Source organism: Lates calcarifer, linkage group LG2, assembly GCF_001640805.2.
Source record: "Lates calcarifer isolate ASB-BC8 linkage group LG2, TLL_Latcal_v3, whole genome shotgun sequence".
NCBI classification, from domain to species: Eukaryota; Metazoa; Chordata; class Actinopteri; family Centropomidae; genus Lates; species Lates calcarifer.
This window is the reverse complement of record NC_066834.1, coordinates 25,317,205-25,340,091: the sequence shown is the minus strand read 5'-3', so window position 1 is coordinate 25,340,091 and position 22,887 is coordinate 25,317,205. Positions and strand designations below refer to the sequence as shown.

Here is a 22,887-nt window from a genome sequence, read left to right as displayed (position 1 = left end):
TGTTGTTGCACTTTCCACTAAAGTGAACATGCACATATCAGACACCAGTGGAAATGTAAATATGAGACAGTAGCAGCTTTTATAACAAAGAGACAACGAATGTTACAAATTGAACCCTGAAAATTTATTGATCTAGAACGACTTGTGAACATAAATTGTACCTTTAAACATAATTAATACAGAAAACAGGAGAAATAAACAAAAAAAGAAGCTGGGATTGTGCTGAACAACAACTGTATCCCACCTTGTGGGATAAAGTCCACTCAGATTCATCTTGAACCTCTCAGAGTAAGTTTAACTTCTTCATTGTTCTCCATCTGTCCTTAAGCTGAACATTTGTTCGGTCTTTGAAGCTGTAATATGCCTTTATCCTACTCCAGTTCCCCTCTCCAAATTTTTTGACCCCTTCTTTCAACCTCTGTGTCTCATCTTCAGTCCACTTCTGCAACACAACAGAAACGTGATTATTTTTATTTAATGCACCACAACAGATTTGTTCCCTCAGTTTTGATCTTTGAGAATTCTAAATACATGTCTTGGTATGCTTACCCTCTTCCTGTGGCCCGAATAACCGCTCTCGTCCAATCCTTTGGGAAAAACAAAATATATTAGAACAAGGTTTTCAAAACTAGATTTAGAATTAATTTGAAGCAGGTATGTGATGAAATATTACCGCTGTTCTTTCTGGAGGTGAAATATGACTCTTCATCACTCCATGTGTCCTTACTCTCCTTTGCATTATTGTAAAGTTGTTTCCTGTGAACAAGAGCAAAGTTTCTTTTCATTGCTTGGCACCCTGATCCGTAGTGGTAATTGATGAACAGCTGACAAAAGCTGGGACTTTTAGTCCCAAATCATTACAGGGACACAAATACATATCTAAAACTCTGGAAAATGCAATAATTATAATGGCAGATAATGTTAATTGGTTATCTTCTAGATGCAACATTTATTCACTACAGTAAATCCATTCTTAGCTAAAGCTGCTGGTGTAATCTTTACTAACCATTTTGGAATGGGGGGATCTTTGCCTTGAGGGGAGCCCTTGTGTGGAGTGGAGCTTGTCTGAGGGACCACGCTGGGTGAGCTGTCCAATGAAGAATCTAGAATACGGACGTTATCTGCATCACCTGGATCCCTGCATGAAGTTTGTCAAATTTGTAAATCCTTGAATTGCTAACTAATATACTGACAACATGATGAAAGCAACTGTATTTGGGCTTACATGCTGAGAGGATCGTGGGCCAGTTGTTTACGTGTTTTCCGCACTGGGGTTCTGAGGGAGGCCGCAGACTCCTGTGGGTCTTCCTCACTGTGTGATGATGACTGTTTTGACTTCTTTGATTTTCTGCATAATGAGAGCAGACTCAAGTCAAGCATTATCCATTATGATTTCTTCCAGATTCCATAATGTGGAATCAAATGTGAATCACAACTAACTAAATAAAGAAACAACGCTGATGCTTTAAGTTACAGAGTTTAAACTTAGCCAGGAGTGAAATTAAGCTAAGTAGCACAGCGTTGCCATTGCTTCACTAGCTACCACTAATATTAAGAATATACTGAAAATCTTGATACAACCAATAAGGCACAACTTCTCTTGGTATACTTTTAAAAGTGTCGGTGCACTAAGAAGTTTAAAGAATGTGAGGTCTGATCAGTGTTTAGTTGACGTTCCAATATCCCGGTTTAAAATGGAGACCTTGCATTTACTATCTTTAACTGTAAACCTTGGAAAAGACAACCTACGATTAGATTATCTAGTTCATTCGGCATTTTTCACTAACAAAGAGGCAACTCGGTACACTAGGTCTTTGCTCATGTTATTCCTTATACTGAAGTCTCAAAGCTTGAGTTTGCACAAAAGGGACTTTTGGGGAAAGGTTTCCCAAGTTGGAAATGGTCAGTGTTGCATATAGACCATGCTATTCTTTTAATTCCTAATTAACCCTGCTGCTATGGCAGCTCTATGTGAGCTGATTTTGTACATTTGGACTTACCTGCTGGTTGAACTGTTTATGGACTGGTTATGGAGATTTCCCACACAAACTTCCCCAGTGAAGACAGAGCCAGGAGCATCCTCCTCACTGTCTGTTGACAACTGTCTGTTGACAAAACAATGTTTTAGTGCCACACACTGAGAAATACAGGATCATGAGCAACCTGCTCATAATGAAATGTACTATATGAGGTAAGATATACTTTTGTACAGAAAAATGCAAAATCTGCATCATCAGAAAACATGAAAAAAATTAGTTACCATCAATGAACATTGATACTTTTGATTCATATTCTATTTACCCAGAAAGGGTGAAAGAGCATATTATTCCTCAGATAACATTCTTGTCACATTTATCACCTGAAGTGGAGACTGACTGTGCTCAAGGCCAGAGGATATCACAGGATACCATCTGCAATGGTAGTTTGATTGCCATTTTACTGATCACAGCATCCCCTTAAAAATATGTTTCTTTTTATTATTTACCTGCTGTGACTTTTCCTGGCTCGTCTGGGGTGCTTCCGTGAGGGTCTGGTAATTTCATTGTCTGTTAGTGGGCTCTGCGGGTCTTTATTAGTTATAGTTGGTGACTGTGGTGGCTCTTCTGTTTGGACTTCGGTCTCTAGCTCCTGAGAAGCTGTTGTGCACTGCGAGCTCACCTGGCTGTCTGGCTCGACCACCAGTTGCGCCACAGTGTAAGGCCGTCTGTTCCTCAGCACCGGAGGCGTCTTTGAGAGTGAACCTGCCTGTGTTTGAGGAACGGCCTCTGTCTGTGATGGCTGGTCTGCTGGGGAAGCCTCCATCGGGCTGCCTGAATCTCTCTGAAACAGTGCCTCCTGCTCTGATTCCTGATTGGTGCCCTTCTTGGGAGTAGGTGAGAGACGCAGAGAAAGGCTTTCTTTTCCTGCCTGTGCCTCTCTCTCCACCTCCTCCATCAGCTGAGCAAATGTTCTCTCATCTGAATGTGCAGGCCAAGCCTTGTAGGCTGCTTCCAGTCTGGCCCTCTGGATAATTGTATGTTTACTGGAAGATAAGACAGAGACAAGAAAAAGCCAAATAAGAGGGGTATCACTGTTTGCTCTAATATTTTCCTGAATGATCTGGAAACATAGAACTCAGTGGAAATGTTTGTGTCAGATTTTGAAATTGTGAACTGGCCCTTTTAACACTGCTGTGATGAATCCCAGTGATGACTGGGTAGAGACACTGTGCTGTGTGATGTGAAGTCACTCAGCTGTACTGCTCTGGCTATTTTGTATATTAATAGTAAAGGCGAGCTTCTTTGCAATATACTGAAGTTAACTGAGAGAGAGTGCCTAGCATGGTACAAACAGGATGGTGGTTATTTCTGGACGACAGGATGGGCCAGGTTCGTCTTGCTCATCAAGTCCAGCTGCCTTGTCGTCTTGCTGGGCAAGTCTTTTATCAATAAGCTGTTCTGCAGCCTGGAACACATGTACAAATCAAAAACACAAAATACGCGTAAAGACATGTACTTAACCAGTAAATCAACAGTGTCATAGCTGTGGACAGGCTGAACATATGTCAAGGTCATCACAGGCAAAGGTTTGTTATTGAACTCATACGTATTTTTCCTCATCGACAGTAGGGTCCAATACAATGTGTGTTTCAATACAATGAGCCTCTCTCTTGTGCTTAATACATAGCAACATACCGTCATTAGAAAGGGAGCACTGACTGGGAATAACCTCTGGCAAAATGCCAACATCTCTTCCTTAAACCGGCAGAAGTTGAATTGCTCGATGACTTCATGCACCCTACTCTTCTGACGGACGAGACCCATGAATATAGCTTTCTAGGACACAGAGAACACAGACATTCAGTAATGGGAAAGCATAGGCATGGGAAAACATGCACAAAAGTAAATGTAAAAATGAAATCAAAACTGCTGGATGATGTATTGTTTCAGCATCATCTTCACAATGTATAGTCATGCAAGTCAAATTGAATTGAAGAGTTAACCCTGCCGGTGTCTTCTATAGAAAACACTTCAATGCGAAGTTGAAGATGAAGATGAATAAACAGCAAATTTTGCTGTTTCATGACTAACCAAGAATATCTAGTCCATCTGTTAACAACAAGTGTAACATATAATAGCCTGATTTTAGTTACATTATGGATATTTGTGTTGCATACCACTAACTGTCAGGTCATAGGAATCATTGATTTAAGGAGGGGGCTGAGAATCCATACCAAACTAAAACAAGAACGGTATGAAGGATCCAACATGAGGATCCATCAACCATGATCAGGTGATTGAAGGGGACATGAAAACAGCCACAAAAGAGTTCAACCAGCTATTCAAGAGGCGCCTGTGATTTGCCCTGTCCAACTCCTCTCTCCTGTTCTCCCTCCAACAGCTCTCTACAGCCCTCAACATCAGACACCCTGACCATGACGGCTAATGAGGTGAAAGAACTGAAGCAGACTGGGCAGCAGATAATGCACCAGCCCGAGGGTTTCAAGAGGTGTCCTACTCAGCTGAGTGTTTAAATATATTTGTAAAAACCTGCATAAAAACATTTCAATTGCACACACAAAACAGCCAATAATGACAGCTCGCTGCAGCACGTGAACAAAATACCATGCCTTGCAACAGCACTGTAAACAATACAGATTAGAAAATGTGTATTTCACATTGTTTGTAGTAGCTGTATGTATCCAAATGAAAAAGGTTCTGTGATGTCTCTGAACATAGAGCTGCAAAAAAAACATTAAGTTTAGCACACGTTCTCCTCCACCTGCTGATTATCGGCTAATTCATCATAAAAACTGCTTCCCATTAAGGTTCAATACATGACATTTCCGCTCACAATGCTCACTACAACCTCTCTGTAACAATGCACTGACAGTATGATCAATGAACATGTGGATGCAGTAATGAAGAAAGTGGAGGTCAAATGCTGATTTGATCCACTGACATTATAGAGCTACTAAGTTAACATGATGTTTCTAAACTCACCTTGCCAACCATTGGTTTTGGAAAATGTTTGTTCAGGACCTCTTTCGCTTTGTCAAATTCATTGTTCTTAATTAAAGTAACTACAATCTAAAGACAAAGAAAAACAAAACAATTTGTTAAATACAATCTGATTAAATGTGAAAGAAAACACACACACGGTGGATGCAGCACTGACATCATAATTCAAACTCTAGCTTTTGATTCAACAAGGAAGAACATCGTCATCGACATTCATGTTCTGCACTGGTTGAACATGAATGTTAAAAATTAAGAAAAATGCTTACCATCTCTTTAACCAAAGCACATACATTCTCAAAGTCCTCCTGTGGGATACTAAATTCCTTTTTCATGTGTTCCAGCACCACAAAGGCTGCTTCCAGAGGAGTTTTTGACTCATCAGAGTCAAAAAAGACGTCTATGGATAAAGAAAGAGTAATGTTCACTGTAGCGTTAAGTCAGTGTGCTAGTAGGATTTGATGTACACTCAACTTCTGATTTCTTGAATTTGCGTTTACATATACACTTTCAAATAGGACACAACATGTCTAACAATACAGAGCTGATATCTTCTTTTTGTTATCACACTTTATACTTTACACAAATATTATCAGGCATTCTTTATTCATGCAGGACTGAGAATGTGACATTACTGTAGTATATTGAATCAAACTGTTCTTTCTGTGAACAGTTACGCACCCATTTCCTTTATTTCATATACTTGTACGCAATGAAATAAAAGGTACACACAGCTATGCAACTAAACAAACTTACATGCAATAAACACTGTTGACAAAGTCTACTGAGTTGTTGTGTTATGGTAAGTACACTGATATTGATCTCACCAAGTCTTTCACCCTCATTTATCCGGGAGAGAAACTGCAGCACTCTAATCTTCATTGACATGGCATCAGTGGACGGCAGAACACGTCTCATGACACCTGTAACAGGACAGATTAATAAACTTGTTACATGTTCATACTCATAGTTGGCTCTACACTCTGTGCTCTTAATTTCAGGATCAACAGGATGTTCTGTAAGGAAATGATATAATTCTGTTCTGAGCCAGTCCAGCAATATCTCCTCTGAAGATCTGAACACTTGGCATGACTGTCTTTCCTGGATGAGATGGAAAACATAGGTTAGGAATGCCGAGTTTAATTTGATTACGTTCAGGTGTTTAAATAAAATGTCACTTCAGGGGCAGTTTGTGCTACGCCACAAACGTATAAATACACACATTCTTACCATTAACAAACACGATCAAATTCTCGTCAATATAGCACATTAGTTTCTATTTGTTGTCTTGACAACTTCCACAACTTGGCTAGTTGTTAGTAAATGCTAAGGCCTGCTACCTGCAGAACATGAAAACTATCGGTGACGTGAGTGGGACGAAGCTCAGTTCAAAACAGGCCAGTGACACTTTAGTTTACAAACAGTAAATGAAACAGTCTGGAAACGCCAAAGTTGGTCGGACACATGAGCGAGCTAAACAAAGTGTCGCTTGGCGGGCAACTAGCGATTATATGGGAGGCAGCTTGTTACTCACTTTCAAGTACTTCTCTAATGCTACAGAAGTCCGCATATTGGTTATTTTTAAAAGACTCTATAGCTCGAAGCAAATAATAATCCACTAGCCAGCGGTTGACGATAGTCTCCACATCAGTTTGATGACTGTTAGTAGTTTCCTTTGCCGCCATGTTCACACTATGTCAACGGAAGTGAGAGGGAGCTCTAGAAGGCGGGGAATGGCTCAATGGTGTGATAGGGAGTCTTTATCCTCTTTAGTTTTGTTTATCAGGCAGCGCTTCGTCCCAGTTGTGCAGCGCCACTAGAGAGCAACCGATTAAAATCGAGAGATATACAACAATACAGACTTTAGATTAAAGATAAAATTAAGTATAATCAATTTGTGCCTTTTTCAACTGAAAGACACGGAGTTTGGTCACGGCTCTAGCAAGCGTGCTGCCTTACAGTCCAAATTGAGGAGTTAAAATTACACAGTGAACGAAACCGTCTTTTCTGAATTAGTGGGCAGGTCTCACACCAGAAGAAAACATTACTGCCATCTACTGGATGGAACGGAGCATCTTGCGTAGTGTCTATTAGTGTTTTTAAGCCTTATATCATTCAAAAGGCTCGGGATGTGTTTTTCTCATCTAAACTCATCTATCTCTTTTAACTTGATTTATATTTATTATATTTAGATTTTTAGTTTTAAATAAGTGTTGTTTACTTGCCACTGCCAATTCAGCTCACTCTTACTACTGTAATATTCTCACTTTCAACACTTGATGTTTTCATTTCAGTGTTCCAGTGATTAATTTGTTGCCTGTGTTTATATTTCCATGTACTTTTTGTGATATTCTGCATGCCCCACTCGATAGCATGTCTGTTTAATTGGGGAGTGGGACTAGGAGGGACGGGTGCATTTTGTCATTGGGGTGAAAAACTCAAAACCGTACCCTTAAATTTTTGTTATTTACTTACTGATTTGCTTGGCAATGCACCACATCTAGGACTCAGAATGTTTCACTTCTTCATAACTGGATGTTATCTCCTTGACGCTGCTGCAGCCCTTTTTTCCAGTTCCCCTATTTCAGTTCATCTCTGTTGCAGCTTGTGATAACTCACTGTCAAGTAAGGGTAAACAATAATTTATGGGAAAGCTAATCTAACTTAATAGGTACGCTTGCCGATCTGACACCTATGCCGCATTCTTTTTTCCTTCTTGCAGTTTTGCAACATGTCAGCGTGAAACCCACAGCACTTCCACAACACACCTGAGTTGTGTTTCCAACTCAGGAGTAGAAAGAAAGCAATCATGTAATATGAACAATCAATCACAATTTATGACTTTAATTTAATCAAGTTTATTATGTAAAAGAATGACATTAAAGATAGAAGACATTATAAGATAATGACACATTAATTAAAAAAAGCATAAAACATTCCATTTATATATTGTTAATAGTAACCTTTATACTTTGTTTATAAAGCTGAAGGACTTTTGTTCTTGAAGAAACGTTCTCTCACGAGAGTAGGATTCACCATTCTCAACCATTCTCAACTTTCTATGGCAATGTTAATGGTAAATCTGTGATTAAACATCCAGCCTGTTTAGGATAATTACTATACATCACAAAATGCTCTTTATCCTAGATTCTCTGCACAAATCCCCAACTAGTGTGAGAGAAGCCTCTGACAGAATAGTGTTGTATTGGTTAAACACAGCTTTACACATGGTAGATTTCTCTCCCCGTGTTGATTGTAGTTCATCTCGGTCATACAGCAGAAAGTGGAGACAGGCTCAAAATACATTTACTGTATAACCCCTTAAAAATGATCATTCGCTGATTCTGTTGCTGAACTGCATACCCTGTAACAGAATACCAATTTAAGACATTTTGATTACAGCATCTGAGTTTGATCATGAAACAGGATTAATCCTATTGTGAAATAGGAAATGGTATACATCAACCAAGCTTTATACCCAGACAACACTTAATATTTGTCAATCCATGATTAGCTCTGATGTTCTCCTACTTCCTACAAATACAATTTAAGGGTTAGCAGTGTATTAGTCCTGCACACCATTACATAATTTCTTGTTTCAGATACTCACTTGTGTTCTAATGGCATTTGGGATTTTTTGACTCTAGGCCTCTCCCTGGCTCTGGATGTAATTTTACAACTAATATATAATACCTGCAATTATTTTTAATAACAGCTGTTGGTTGATTAGCAAAATATTTGTGCATCTGCAAAACTAAACAGTATGACTTTTCCTCTTGTTTTCTGATACAATACAATCTCTCTAATGCCTATGCTTTGTATGGACATGCCTTGTGTTTGGCTTAACTTGACTTGTTTTCACTTTGCTACTCATACATTAAAAAGTACATTGAGCATGTTAGGACTCATTGAATGAACCATGCTGACTACAGAGAAAGCATGACATTGTTTGAATAAGAAAGTGATATTCTCCCAACGTTTAACCCAAAAACTGTCGCTGAGGTGATGCAGTCGAGCAGAATAAGATGAGAAGTAAGAGGCCAGCATTAATAAAATCCCCTGATATCAGTTAGCTTTCAGTGCTGTGTCCCTTAGTCCCCAAAAAAGATAAGTTTTACATTCTAACGACAGCATGTGTCTCGAAACATTATAGCCACAGAGCGTAGATAATCATCATTTAGTGTAAACAGTGGAGTTAAGAGTTCCCTCTCCTGACAACCACAGATGAGAACAAACAGCAGTACATTGTCCCAACACGACATAAAAATGAGACTTTGTGAATCTACAATCTGAGAACACTTTGACAATACCAGCCTATCAGTCAGGATTTTAAAATCTTGCACTCTAGATTCAAAAAGCCACATTCATCCAGTGCAAACAGGCCCGTTGCTTATGCTGAGTAAAAATAGGAGACATATATGTCACAAAGTGAGAGTACACTTTCATAAATATGGCAATAATGACAAAATTTTTCAAGCTGATAAATTCACTTGACTGAATGATTTTTAAAGGCATGGAAAAGTGTTCTATTAACACTGGAAAAGTATGTGCTACTGTCCTGCCACTAGATGTTACGGGTTTGACATTTCTGGAGTGAAGTAGAAAAAAAAGGCCTCACAAGCATCTGCTGAGCTCCCCGAGACTTTGTTCAGTATTAAAGCTTGTATAATGAGCCTGGTACCTCAGCCTCTTTCAGCAAAGCAGCGCCTTTATAATTCTACAGTCTGGCTGCACAAAGGAGCTTGGCTCTGTGGACCAGAATGAGCTCACAACGAATAAGAGGAGGTTGTACTAGTTTTTTTTAATTCTCCTTTTCAAAATGTTGCACCACTTCGTGGCCAAGGAGCATGCAAAGCCACCACGTCTGAGACTTGGCTCTGTTTTGGGGAGGTTTGTAAGGTTTTTTTTTTTTTTTTTTTTTATATCATCAGGGTTTAAATGCTATGAAGTCTTATCTAACTGCTTTTGCATATGGATTCCTACAAGTAGCCTCCAGTTTTCCACAGAGAAAAACTGAGTATGAGTAAAACAATTCAAACTTAATAACATTCGGTCTTTTCAGCAGCCAAAGTTGTTCAACCTGAATCGCTTCATTATGAGAACACAGGGTGTAAGTGGTGTGAGTGTCACCAATCTGTTGCAGAGAATAAGATGTGGAGCAGCATGTAGAAGAATGGAGGAATGGCATATTTATGAACACATACATATGACTAATACAAAATTGTGATGTTTTTTTCCTCCGCAAATGAAGATTCAGAATAACAGCAGTCATCTCCAGTGAGAAATTATGGTCAACTGCTGAGGAGTGGTCACTGAAAATTAAAGAAGCTTCAGCGGTTTATTAAAAAAAAGGGAAATTAATTTAACTGGCTGGAGAAACCTAAAGAATGAACAACTTCAGCCCGAGGCAGGAAAAACATGACAAAGATGATGAGCAGAGAGGAAAAAGCCACCCAGACCTCTTGAATAAGAATGAGGCTTGTGTTCACAGTAGCCTGTTCATTCATTTGAAGATGGTGAAAGCCTCATTTTCTGGCTGAGATGCTGACTGATTGAGCTGTCATACATGCAAATCAAGGCAGCACAGTTCCATTTCTGATGTCCACTGTGCTTCATATGCAGGTTTTTTTCCCTCAAGTGCCATGTGAGTAGTGCATGTCCTTGACTGTGATTCTCGTCTGGGTCCAACAGAAACAGTTTCAAGCATTTCCCCTTTTAAGATTCCCTCGTCTGGGTCCAGTGATGATGAAAGATATGTTGCTGATATCCCCTCGAAAAAACTCAAACACTATATATTGAATCTCATGTGCGTAGCAGAGAAAACAAACTGCCGAAGTTGTGTACTGAAGGTGCATAAGTTGAGTTCAAACAGCACCTTGGATGGTCTCACAAGGAAGAAAAGACTCACTTGAGTTACATACTGCATGCTTTACCTAAAAACACAAACAAACCCAAAAGCTGCTCATGTTAAAAACAATATTCCAGTTGTTCAGCATACTCGTGCAGACCGAAAGTGTTCGGCCTACGTCAGCACGTAAGAGTGAGAATACAAACTTTCAGTTGTGGTTGATTGATGCGCCGGGGTCCCACTGGAGCAGCCGGTCTCCCTGTCACCCACGCACAAAAAACAGGCTCAGGGAGCAGGGGTCCATCTTAGCCCCAGCCAACAGGGGCGTACAAGAAGTCTTGCTTTACAGGCGGTTGGTTGAGCTGCAGCAGGCTGCCCTGCTCTCAGACGGAAAACTCTAAGCCACCGCGGCGACTGTAGGTTAATAGAAGCAGGCGCCGCAGACGCAGGCCTGTGAACGGATTGCACCACAGCAGAGAGGGCGGACCCCCAAACACAGCTTTCATTCCGTCCCATCTCATGCGACGCTCCCACGTGGGCTTCTCGTTTTTAAGACGTTCAATTTCCTGTAAGACATTCAAACCCATCTGTAAATGAGAGATTCCTCATTTAGTTACCTGTTTGCTTTGGCTCATTAACACCGCAGGATACACAATTACACCAAAATGGGGAAAAAGCACTGGGACACACCTGATATTTTGTTTCCTCATCTGAGAAAATAATGTCTTACATTAAACTAACTACATATAATGCATACTTCAAGAGCCAAAGCATTTTATTGAGGTTTCCTTGTCTTTTCTTTCCTGGATGCCCTCATCTTACAGTGACCTTCCCTGCAACACAAACATTTTGCTGAGAGGAACAAACCCCCCTGGGGTACCGTGGATACTGACCGTCTCATCATTGCAGATGGAGTGGATCTGCGTACCAAACATTACAGCTGTGAAAGTGAGGAAGAGGATGGCTTCGAGACAGAGGAAGATCAGAAGCAGCACAGACACCCCTGGAGAGAAGTCACTGCACTCTGATCACAGAAAGAGAGGAAGAGAGGTTTTTATTTTGCACTTAACAACTGAAGTGTCAGATGAAACCCTGACTAAATTGACTGAAGGTTTACATTCCTTCCCGGGAAAAAAGTCCAACAAAGTTATGAGAGCAAATACGAGGGGGCTTCAGAAAGTTTGTGGAAAAAGGACAGTTGGAAAAAATGGTTTAAGATATGATGTTTATTTTTGTGTTGCAACATACATTTAAGGGCTCATGTTAGAACATATTATGACATGTTGGTACGAGAACATACAGGTGCATTGAGATCAAAATCCCTGCATATGATTTTTAGCTATGTACTTTTTCCATGAACTTTTTGAAGCCCCCTCGTAATCTAGCGTGTGTCTTCCCTTTCTGATGCTGCAATCCTGCAGTTGACCTAAACATAGGACTGGAGGTGCAAACAGTAATTAATGCATCCTACCCAGTACTGTTTCCCAATTGTAACTAGCTGCAACGAGAATGGTGTAAATCTAAATGTCGTTCAACACCTGTAGCAGTAGCCTGGAGTAGTGGATTGTTTGTTGGTGGAAAGTATTTCTTTGCCAAAGTCAAGACATCCTGTAGAGGGCAGTAGGAGTTGGAGCTCTAAGAATGAAATATCATCTTCATTTTCTGGTTCATTCCTACAGAGGGACCCACAAGGGAGCAGGAAAAGATCAATGGCAGCTCTGTGATGATTGTGCTGCTCAACTCCAATGACCTGTGCGGAGCAGCTGTTCTCACAACAGGATAACAATCTCTTTTCTTTTTTTCCCACTCTGCTCTGTCTCTGCTCTGTCTCTCTTCATCTCTCTAAGCTGTTTCGATCACGCATAGTTGCGTTTCTGACTCATAAAATACATCAAATTCTGTGTTTGTATTGTTGACTCAAATTCATGTTTTAGAGAGGCCTTACCATTCCACTGGACTTTAATACAGGTGAAGAAGTGCATTCCACTGAGGCCCAGGGCATGGGCAGAAATCAAGGCTATGTACATCTGTGGAGAGAAGAGCAGAAAAGGGAGAGATAGTGAGAAAAAGTGAGAGAGACTAGGCTAAAAGGAGGAGCCTTTCCCACTAGGCTGGTTATACTGTGGTAATGCAGTATATGGAAGTCAAAATTTAAAGCTTTTTGAATTGCACACTTTATTTACAAATACATCTATTTGTAAATAAAGCTAACTGCACAGGTGACCTTGCACTGGTCAGCCATATATAATGGCTTTATGTCTCTGTCATCAAAAAAGTTCCAGTCAGCATATGATGCCATAAAAAAGTGCCGATTTTGTCAAGAGGAGTCACATATGGCTATAAGAATACATTTCATGTAGAGTCTGCTGGGCACTATATCACAGCTGAGTTATGAACCTGAGCTGGTTATTTCATCAGTGAGATGACTTTCAACATGGGATGGGAGTGTGGCCAGTTCTTCCCTCTAGTCTGATGTAATATCATGTAATATTATAACTGCAAAATTAAAAACATGTCTTGAAAAAAAATGTCTTAAGTACAGGAGTCAAAATGAATGACATTTTTAAATATAAATAGTAAATGACAAACATTAAGTGATTTAAGCAATAGACTGCATCTACAATGTGCATTTCTAATCCCCACAAATCTAGCAGATTACTCCACAAGTTACTTCTGTGCACTTACAGTGAAAAGAACAAAGAATCTCTGATTCTTTTCTCCCACACAGTTATTGACCCAGGGACAGTGGTGATCCATCTTCCGGATGCATCTTTTACAAATACTGCAGGAAGGACAGAGATGTTAATGCATGACACACTGACTGTTAATGCTAATGTCATCAATGATATTCCTCCTGTTCACACATATGCAGATACAGATGTTTTTAAAATTTTGGATGCTACAATGTGGGGGAAAGGAGTAATTTACTTATGTGTAAAATCAGCCACAACAGCTTTACAGACCTGCAGTGGTGTGCTCTCTCAGGCTTGATACTGCAGCACTTTGGGCACTTGTAGATGACCTCACCAGGCTTCAGCTGCAAGCTCTCCATGTACTCCTTGGTTGCATTGCCCTTAGGAACTGCACCCTAAGAGAGGCAGTCAAAGACAAAAGCTATCAGTTGCAAATAAATGCATAAAGCCACTGGTTTAGGGCCTAGCTGCTTGTCTTTGTGTATGCAACAATTTACCAACTGTTTTTACATTTCTCAGCTTGTGAAACACCCACTATTTGTCCAGTGTCTACTGGTCTTTGGAGTTAGGCATGACCGAATGTTGATTTTGACTATATTAGCAGGAAACACTTATTCTACTGGCTATTTGTGCAGCTTGACACAGTGGCATGGTATGTCTAAACTAAAGCAATCTCTTTGGCCTAGTAGCGTACAATATGGCCATTACCTGAGTGAATTACAATTGAACAAATAGATTTCATTCCTTTAAAGCTTAGTCAAAACCCTAGTTTGGCACACTATTACAAAACCTTCTGTGTACTATTTTGGTCTTTAAAATGGAGCAATTGTTAAGGCTGGGCTGTTGGATGAGAAAGCACCGGTGGAGCTGTCATCAGACATCTAGTTTCTCTGAGCAAGTATGAGTCAATGTTGCTGCAGCAGCGCTGACAGAATTTGACCTACAACCCCCTGCGGCATAAGATGGCTGAATTCGCTGAGACTAGTCACAAAATATCAGTAGCAAAGTGCAGAATAATCCCCGTGGCACATTCTTTTGACTGTGCTCTCATACTCTCCAGTAGCGGAAGGCAGCAAATAATCAATTGCTTGGATATATCACATGGCTTCATATCATACAAGACAAATAAAAAGCTGCCGTCAATGGAAAAAACAGTATCAAGGAGAAAATGTGGAGAAGCTTTGAGGAGAAAATGTGAAATTTCTACAAATGGAATTGTTTGACTAAAAAAATTCTGATGAAAATGGAAACAACAGCTTCAAGAGCATTTACAGTTGTTTATATGTGGTGTAAATGTAAACAGTAAATTCATAACTTTGTTCCTGGGCCTTTCTAATTGGAATATTTTGGTTGAAAACTCCCAATGCTACTAATAGATTAGTAAATAAAATGTGTGGATGTTGTGGCAAAATGCTGTGGCAGACGACACTCAGACTTAGTAGGCTTCTCGAAACAGCTTTCTTGAAACAGCGTTCCCCCACACACTGCCCATCAGCTTAGTGTCCCAGATTACATCAGTGAGCAACAACAACTATCCACATTACATATCAATAAAACTGTATTGTAGTAAGATGATTCATTCTTTCTCCCCCCCTGCATCTGTGTCCTCAATCTTACCCACTCTCACTCTCTTTAGCATCCTTACCGGGTCAGTCAACATGGTGCGCAGATGTGAGGCCAGTGCAAGCACAGCCAGGGAGTTGAAGGTGGCCCCATTCAGAAGCGAGTACCAGAAATTCTTGGCGGGCAGCAGCATGACAAAGTTCACCACGAATTCAGCATACAGTACAAGGAACCAGGTCATGGTTGCACACACCATGCCACAGCTGTCCTGAATGAACCAAAGCGTGCGGTTCCCCGCTGTGTGACCCGCATGGGGACTCCCGACCATAACTCCGGCTGCCAGGCTCCCTGTCTCGACATCTGCACCTGCCGACAGCAGCGGGTGGTGCTGCTCCATATCTCGCAGTCGGTGGTTTGAAGACTGCATCCTGCCCTAAGGAGAGGGGAAATCATTTAAGTCTGTAATGTCTGCATTTCCCCAAATACATTATATGTATTTACATTATTACACATGATTTTTAACAAATGTTGTTATACTGAAAAATACACAAATGAAAGGCAGTATATTATACAGAGTTCAGGATTTTTGAAAAATAACCACAGAGGGATTGAGAAATGAGAGACTGAGGTAGGAAAGATTATAATGATATATTTAAAACAAGGGTACAAGGATGGACACTTAACAGCTAATAAAAAAATTGCAGGCCAAGTATACATGACTTTCAAGAAAAGAGTTCAGACATCTTAATCAAACCAAAGAATTAGACAACCAACAAACCAACTAACATCACTGTCCCTCCGTAGCCCTGCCACTAGTGGGGCATAGAAAATGTATAAACAAGGGTGGTTCAACCTTGGACTCAACTCTTCAATCTCAGCACCCTTTGAGCCATGCAGCTGTTATTACAAGAGACATGAGTCACTGGAGGTTTTGTCTTCTGCATTCATGTCAAGGTCACAAGAGAACATTCGGGAGCAGCCCGAGAGACCATGTCCGCGGCTTCAAGATAAATCGATAGCTGCCCCGGTCCCTTTAGGAAACTGATCCTGCAGCTGAGGTACACGTGCATGAGGAATACAGGCTAATAATAATCCGTAGACCCAGTTACCTGCTGCCGGCGGGCTTCACTGTGGCTCACTGAGACAAAGTAAACCCATAGAATGACACAGTACCAAAATATACTGAATAATCTGTGATTTTAGGGTCCTTTCACATAAAAAGAAAAGTCAGGGAGCTGACAAGATAACTTGTCTTTCCACATGACACAAAGAGGCAAAACATTCATTCATTCTTTTAAAAGACCACTAAAATCATTTTAACCACTTAAATACAATGAAATATGTTATGTGTCTTCACTCAATTTATTGTGGAGATGTGTATTTGCTCTTTAGGCACGTAGGAGACATAAATCTGGGTTTGTGCTAAGATCTTTGTTTCCCTTACAGAAAAAGCAGGACACGCAATCTGATCTAAATAAGCTGACACTACTACGAATTTCAGTTGTATCTGCATCATCGAAGTGTTTTAACCAGTTTCAAAGCCTTTCCTTGATGACTGAAGAAAAAAAAAAACCCGCTGCTGATGATATCAGTGTAGTACATGAGTGTGTGTACATATGAGTATATTTAACTGTACTGCATATTCAGCCGAAAACAGGTTGTTGCTAAATAGAGACTGTTTTGACATAGCAGTGCGATTTTGAGGTCTGTCATCATCACAGGAATGCATCGTGCAGGAAAGACATTAGAAACTTGTTCTGCACATGTTGCACTACATTTGTGACTTGCTAAACAACCCTCCATACCGGCCATACATTGTTTAATCATTACGAAGCAACAGAACTGGCTTAAGCTGTAAGGTAGAGGTGCTTATTCCATTTGTTGATGTGGTGTTCTGGTGCTTTGAAGTAAATGACTCCTTCTTTTTGCTAAGCATTTAAATCAAATGAGGCATTTCCAGTGAGATGGGTGGTGCAGCGCTAAGCTGTCAGTCTTTAGCTGACTAGCCAACTAGACTGCTCTCTGAACACCACACTGCTGTTTGTTTCTGCTTGCATCCAAAAACTTTCCATGTCAGTGGGTGTCGTTGAAATTGCTTGCAAAATTGAAATGCCAAAGGGGATGAGAGGAGTTTTTGCCTGTAGAGCTGAGAGATGTCTTCCTGTTCAGACCACGTAGTAATTTAAACCCTGCAGACACCCTGTGCATGCTTGTTGTGGTAGATGTCACACCGCTGTAAACTGTCCCAGGAAATATAATTTTTTGTGATTTTTAAATCCATATTACCGACTTTGAAAAGGGCTTCCCTATGCCTACACTGCATGAAAGCTACAAGATTGGAGTGTGGCTTTGAATTCAAACTTCTAATATTTGACACAGAAACACACATTTCACACAGACATTATGAACAAAGTGACAAAAGCCTATAAGAATACAAACAGCCACTTCCTAAACACTTTCTAACAGCTAATACAAATTGTGCAGGTTTAATACTGTAGCCTCTGAGTCTAGACTCTGTGCATTAGTGGGGTCTGGGGTCAAGTTTTCCTGAGAGACCCCATCTCAATGGCATGCCAACTGTACAGAATGGAAACACATCCACGGACATTCATACTGGAGGGACTGATAGGAATTTGTGTATGCATGTCGTGGATAAGGACTGGGTTATTTTTAGAGTTAAATTCAAACATAACACAGCCATCACCTGAATAAGTAACACCTAATATTGCAAAACAGTTAGCAGTTTATGAAAGATTGGCACACAGATATTATTGACTTTCCCTTTTTTCCTTTATTAGACAGTTGAAGGTGTAGATGCAGACAGACACATGCAATAAAAAGCCCTGGTTGAAATCACTTAAAAAAAAAAAAAAAGAATATCAGATAAGTTACCAGTCTGGCAAAGTGAAGCCTTTTATACAGATGGAGTATTTCCTGTGTGATAATTTTGTTAAGTTCAAATTTTGAAAGCATTTCAGTGGGGTACTGGGGTAAAGACAATGAAAAACACTCAACACTTGTCTGTGGATAATCTAGATCTGTTGTGCTCTTCTACAGATAAAGTGTTTCAGATAAAAAAAAAAAAAAAAAAAAATTGGCTCTGTGAAAACAAAGTTAAATGCAGCACGGCTTCTACAACTGTTAGAGAATTGCTTTTAGTCTGGCTTGTCACATGATAATTATTTTTAAATTTTTTAGTTGTACATTAAAGCCCCTTCAAACCCATTGTCCACCCACTCAGATATTTTCAATCATGTATTAGCCCTCTTCTCATTCGCATCACAACATAGTTCCATCTGTCTTCCATCCAACTAGAGGTCTAATCACTCAGAGTCACTAATACACCTCTGTAGGTGTACAGGAGTATACTATGCTCTCAACCACATCATAACAATGTGGTGCTTCAATTTAAGCTTACTGCTATAACAGCAGTGGGTTTGTTCTCTATTGTGCATATGTAATGAGATGAAGAATGTCTCAAGATCATCAGGATTATGGTCTGTGTTTCATGAATCGGTACTGGCTCTATAAATCTGAATCCTGTGTTTGTTTGCTGTGTCTATACCTGCTGTCATAACTGCCCCACCAAACACCATTAGAAGACAGGAAACACTTTGGTTTTCCAGCCAGTGAGCAGAGTGAATGTGTGTGTGAACCAAATAACAGCCGCTGCAGATGAAATTAATGACATGACAGCTTGGGTCATTGAATGGTGTGAACACTTCTGTATTTTCTTTAAAAATAAAAAATACAAAAAGATATTTTTCTACATCATGATGGTAAAGGCTGGAGGAAAGCTCTGTCTCAGTTGACAGCACTATTTCACATAGCAAAATGACAGAAGCTACATTTTATAGCATAATCTAGTAAATAAATGAACTGCAGAAGACAATGACGTATCAGGATTTGAATGAGTCAGCTCAGGAAACGATAGTGACTGATTTTCGCTTCGCTGTAATTAATCAGAGCAGCACGTTACAATGACAGGAAAAAAAAACAGAAAACATTCTCAGTTTTTATCAGTTGAGAAATATTGGAGACAAGGGGTTCAATTGGTAACAGTTAACTTGAGCTGTGTGGAGAATTACTCATGGCACATACATTGTTTGATATTCACAAAGCTAATGCCAGTGGAACTACAGAAACTGAGGAGAAATGCTGGAAAATGCTAGCAAGCATTTTTTTGATTTAAGTTCAGCTACAAAACCCTATCTCCTGATTATGTTCAATCTGTCCTGTTAAATAAAAAATAACGGAAAAAAATACCAAAAATTACTGTAGTAATGTGTCGAAAAATGCGATGCTGTTTTTAAAAGCTTTATGTGTACCTGACAAAGGGTGCCTCTCTTAATGTGACCTTTAACAAGTGTATTAGTGCTGTTTATTTCACATCAACAATATCTGATGCCATGCTATTGTTCTGTGTTTTTTTTTTTTTTTTTTTTTTTTTTTTTTTTTTTTTTTTAAAAAGCATTGTTCTTGAGAGGGCAGAAAATCGCTCTTGGCTAGTTTAAGGCATATTGATTTCTCTGTGGTCAATGAAAGGCAGGTCCATTAAAGCCACACCAGCTGCTTGTCCAGCTGTCTGCCCTTCCCAGTCAGAGGGCACAACACAAGAGCCACTGGTCCCCCGCCTTCCTTATCGCTCTTCTTCTCCTCTCTATGACATAGACAACCAGAAGTCACCTCTAGCTGGGTCACTCTGTTGCCAAGTCATCACATACTAAGTTATAGCAAGGGCTGACGTGTATTGTCAGAGAAAATGAAATGAAACAACAGTGCAAGCCTAAAATACTCCTGAAAGAAATGGGTTTCCATTTGCTAAGTGATTTTATGTTTCACTGTCACATTTCTGAATTTCCATACAGCTTAATGGCCAACTTAATGTTGTTCGTCCTGAAAACAGCAAGAACCAAAAATAAAATCCCAGGCCCAGGGCAGGGATATTGATGCAACTTAATAAATCATGACAGAATCTAATAGCCAACAATTTAACTCACAGAATCAATATCTGACCTGTTATTTTTATGGTTGTGATTCAGTATCCACAACCAAATACAGACCTCTGTATCAAATACCACAAGGCTGACTCATCTAGCTCCGAACTCAATGACACATTTGCCCCACAACCAACATTCATTTATATACATATAAAAAAGGGATGTCCGCACACTCAGATTACTCCACACCTCCTTTCATCTATCTTTGACTGCTTATTTTCCACTTCTGGTGACTGGTGGCAGCTTGAAACTTTTTGCCCTTCCATTTCTATCACTGTGATTTTAAGTGTAAATAAGCCAGTAAAATTCAAGGTTGCAGGTGTGTTTTCAAACACAAAAATTACAAGGCAAGATATAACACAACATTCAACTGGGCTGCAAATGACTTATCAAGTAAATTCTCTCTGTTCTGGTAGCAGACTGTTCAGTTTGCTTACTAATCAGAGCCCTCCCAGAAAACATGAGGAATGCCACTCTTCCAGCTTAAACAGATGACAAGAGGTTAGCTGCTTTCTCCGTTTGCTCTGAAAACACTGTGAAAGTTGTGCAAGTTGAGAGGCAACATACCTAATAGGTTTCCTCTTCACAATAGCATGCTGTGATTCACACCTCCTGGACCAGCACTATGTAGAATGGCATGAAGGGTGCCACCTGAAAAAAGAAAAAAGACACGCACACAAATCCTGTTATCCAGTTATGATGTTTACTGATTGCAGCATGAGTGTAGACAATATATTAGAAACACCTCTCAAAAAACGCAATACAGTTTAACAGCATCAGAAACTACAGTTAAATAACAACTGTTTGAAACAATTTAAAGAAAAAACAAACATCAGAACCTTAGGGAAATTAAGATGAATTGCAGTGTTTTTGTATTAGACTGCATTAGTCTTTAGGTATACTTAATAAACTGGAAACTGAGTGTATGAACTTAACAGTTACCAACCATTGCCACATTTTGTATAATGCTTGCTTCCTCTCTAGATGAATGAGACTGTGTGGAGTCCAGGATTTTGCAAGTGTTCCCTTTTTACTCAAAGGAAACACACCCATCATGCCAGCTACTCATAGCAATGTGGTGACACTGCAAGTATTTTCTGCCATTAATCTGTAGTGTAATTGCGGACTTCTCTCTACTGACTTGCTCCTGTGGTGTTACAGTAAATCCTATCTAGCGTGTTTTGACCACCTCAGTGTAACCGAGGTCTCTGTGCAAACCACCAAACTACAGTAGTGGTGATAGTAACGCTGACGTGCAGCAACTACTGTGATATACTGACAAAAACTATCGACCACCTCTGAATTGTTTTTAAGTACTGCTGTGACCGTCCTCCTCTATTCTGAAATCAACTAACCACACTGGTCGATGTTGATGACAGCAGAAACATACATGTCATTCATTACAAAACCGAAATGTAACTGATATTTTCACATTTTTTTCTTATAAGAGGGCGAAGATCGTATACTTTACAGGCTGTCTAACCTTGACCTCAGCCACACAAACCACAAACTGGAGCACCTCACCAGATTAGTCAGCGAGGTGTGACTGAGATTAGAGCCCTTTCCCACATCGACGAGCCCATAAATCACTACCTTGTCATTTATCATCCGCCATCTGTGTAAGTGCTCCTATTAGAGACGCTATCCCTAACCAACAGCAAGTTGTGAGCAACGACCTGGGTTTCGTTCCCAGGCACCCCAATGATAACTGTAAAGGTCGTGACTGATACTGAACACACACCGGGCACAGTAGCTTGCTAGCCACTTCACATGCAACCGGAATGGCTGGTAAATCTCGCTAGCTGCTAACAGTAGCTAACAGGGCTAGCATGCTAACACTGTATGCGAGCGACGAGTGGAAAAGCTTAGCCTCCCGAGTGACAGCTAAACTACGTACCTTAATAATCCTAATTTCTTTTGTTGGGGGCGTCTTCTTAATACATTGTGATGTCCCGTTTGAGCTAAACGCCAGCTCCAACGTAGCCGTACCCGCAGCAGCAGCAGCAGCAGCACATCACAAAACAGACAGCGACCAGTACCGAGCAAGCTTCCGGGGTTCGCTTCGGGTTTCTCCGGTACAGTTCGCGAATGGCCGGACAAAACAATATTTGGTTAAACAACGCCACCACGTGGATAATCACGTAATTATATCCACAAAACTGCAGCAATCTCAGTTCTCCACTCGCAGGTGCTATTGTCTAAATCCAGTGCGTGACGACGCCCATGTGAACTTTGACTAGCTGCACTGTGTGTGTGTTTTAATTAAAATTCTCCGTAACTTATTTGCATTATAAAAGTATACCAGTGTTTTTGGATGTACTTTACTGCAGAGAATGTTCGGATGTATGTCTTGTAGGTTAAGGTTTTTACCACCCTTCCAATCAGCCAGTCATTCTCATTCATTTCCTTAATATGAAAACCAGTGATCAACCTCCCAAGACTTGAAGTGTGTAAGCCCTCATAGTGAACATCAAGTCTGCATTCATTTCTGTCACAGGTGTATATAATGGTTGTATCGATACTTATCATATCAGTCTGCACCTAAAGTGTTCCAGGGCCCCAACATTGGAAGAATCAAGTGACCGGTTATAGAAAATGAATGAATATTTTACAGTCATCTGGTTTGCCTGATCTAATCTGAACCCAGTCTTTCTCAAAAGCCCAAAGTCAGTGAATCCTCTTGACATTGTTGCCATATCCTTAAACTTCAACAAAATCTGTGCATGTTAAATCCAACAAGACAGAGAGCCGTTATTGTCCTGCTCTTCATGAGACTAAAACTTCCA

The 22,887-nt window shown here is 40.1% G+C and overlaps 2 protein-coding genes across 2 annotated transcripts; both read right to left on the bottom strand.

Annotated features, from left to right (window-relative positions):
* Window positions 1-102: 102 nt before the first annotated feature.
* Window positions 103-6,750, bottom strand: terfa (telomeric repeat binding factor a). Its single transcript, XM_018666848.2, has 13 exons — window positions 6,532-6,750; window positions 5,825-5,920; window positions 5,267-5,397; window positions 4,983-5,069; window positions 3,675-3,815; window positions 3,332-3,444; window positions 2,486-3,022; window positions 2,001-2,105; window positions 1,226-1,348; window positions 1,007-1,138; window positions 674-756; window positions 550-587; window positions 103-442 (listed from the first exon to the last, which is right to left on the bottom strand). Exons 1-13 carry the CDS (start codon window positions 6,680-6,682, stop codon window positions 284-286), a joined length of 1,896 nt encoding a protein of 631 aa, XP_018522364.1. The 5' UTR covers window positions 6,683-6,750; the 3' UTR covers window positions 103-283.
* A 1,089-nt stretch (window positions 6,751-7,839) lies between these two features.
* On the bottom strand, window positions 7,840-22,166 carry zdhhc7 (zinc finger DHHC-type palmitoyltransferase 7). The gene is made up of 8 exons (XM_018666955.2): window positions 21,999-22,166; window positions 20,669-20,752; window positions 15,184-15,534; window positions 13,809-13,933; window positions 13,531-13,627; window positions 12,791-12,872; window positions 11,739-11,869; window positions 7,840-11,411 (listed from the first exon to the last, which is right to left on the bottom strand). The coding sequence occupies exons 3-8, from the start codon at window positions 15,526-15,528 to the stop codon at window positions 11,229-11,231; spliced, it is 963 nt and encodes a 320-aa protein (XP_018522471.1). The 5' UTR covers window positions 15,529-15,534; window positions 20,669-20,752; window positions 21,999-22,166; the 3' UTR covers window positions 7,840-11,228.
* Window positions 22,167-22,887: the final 721 nt, after the last annotated feature.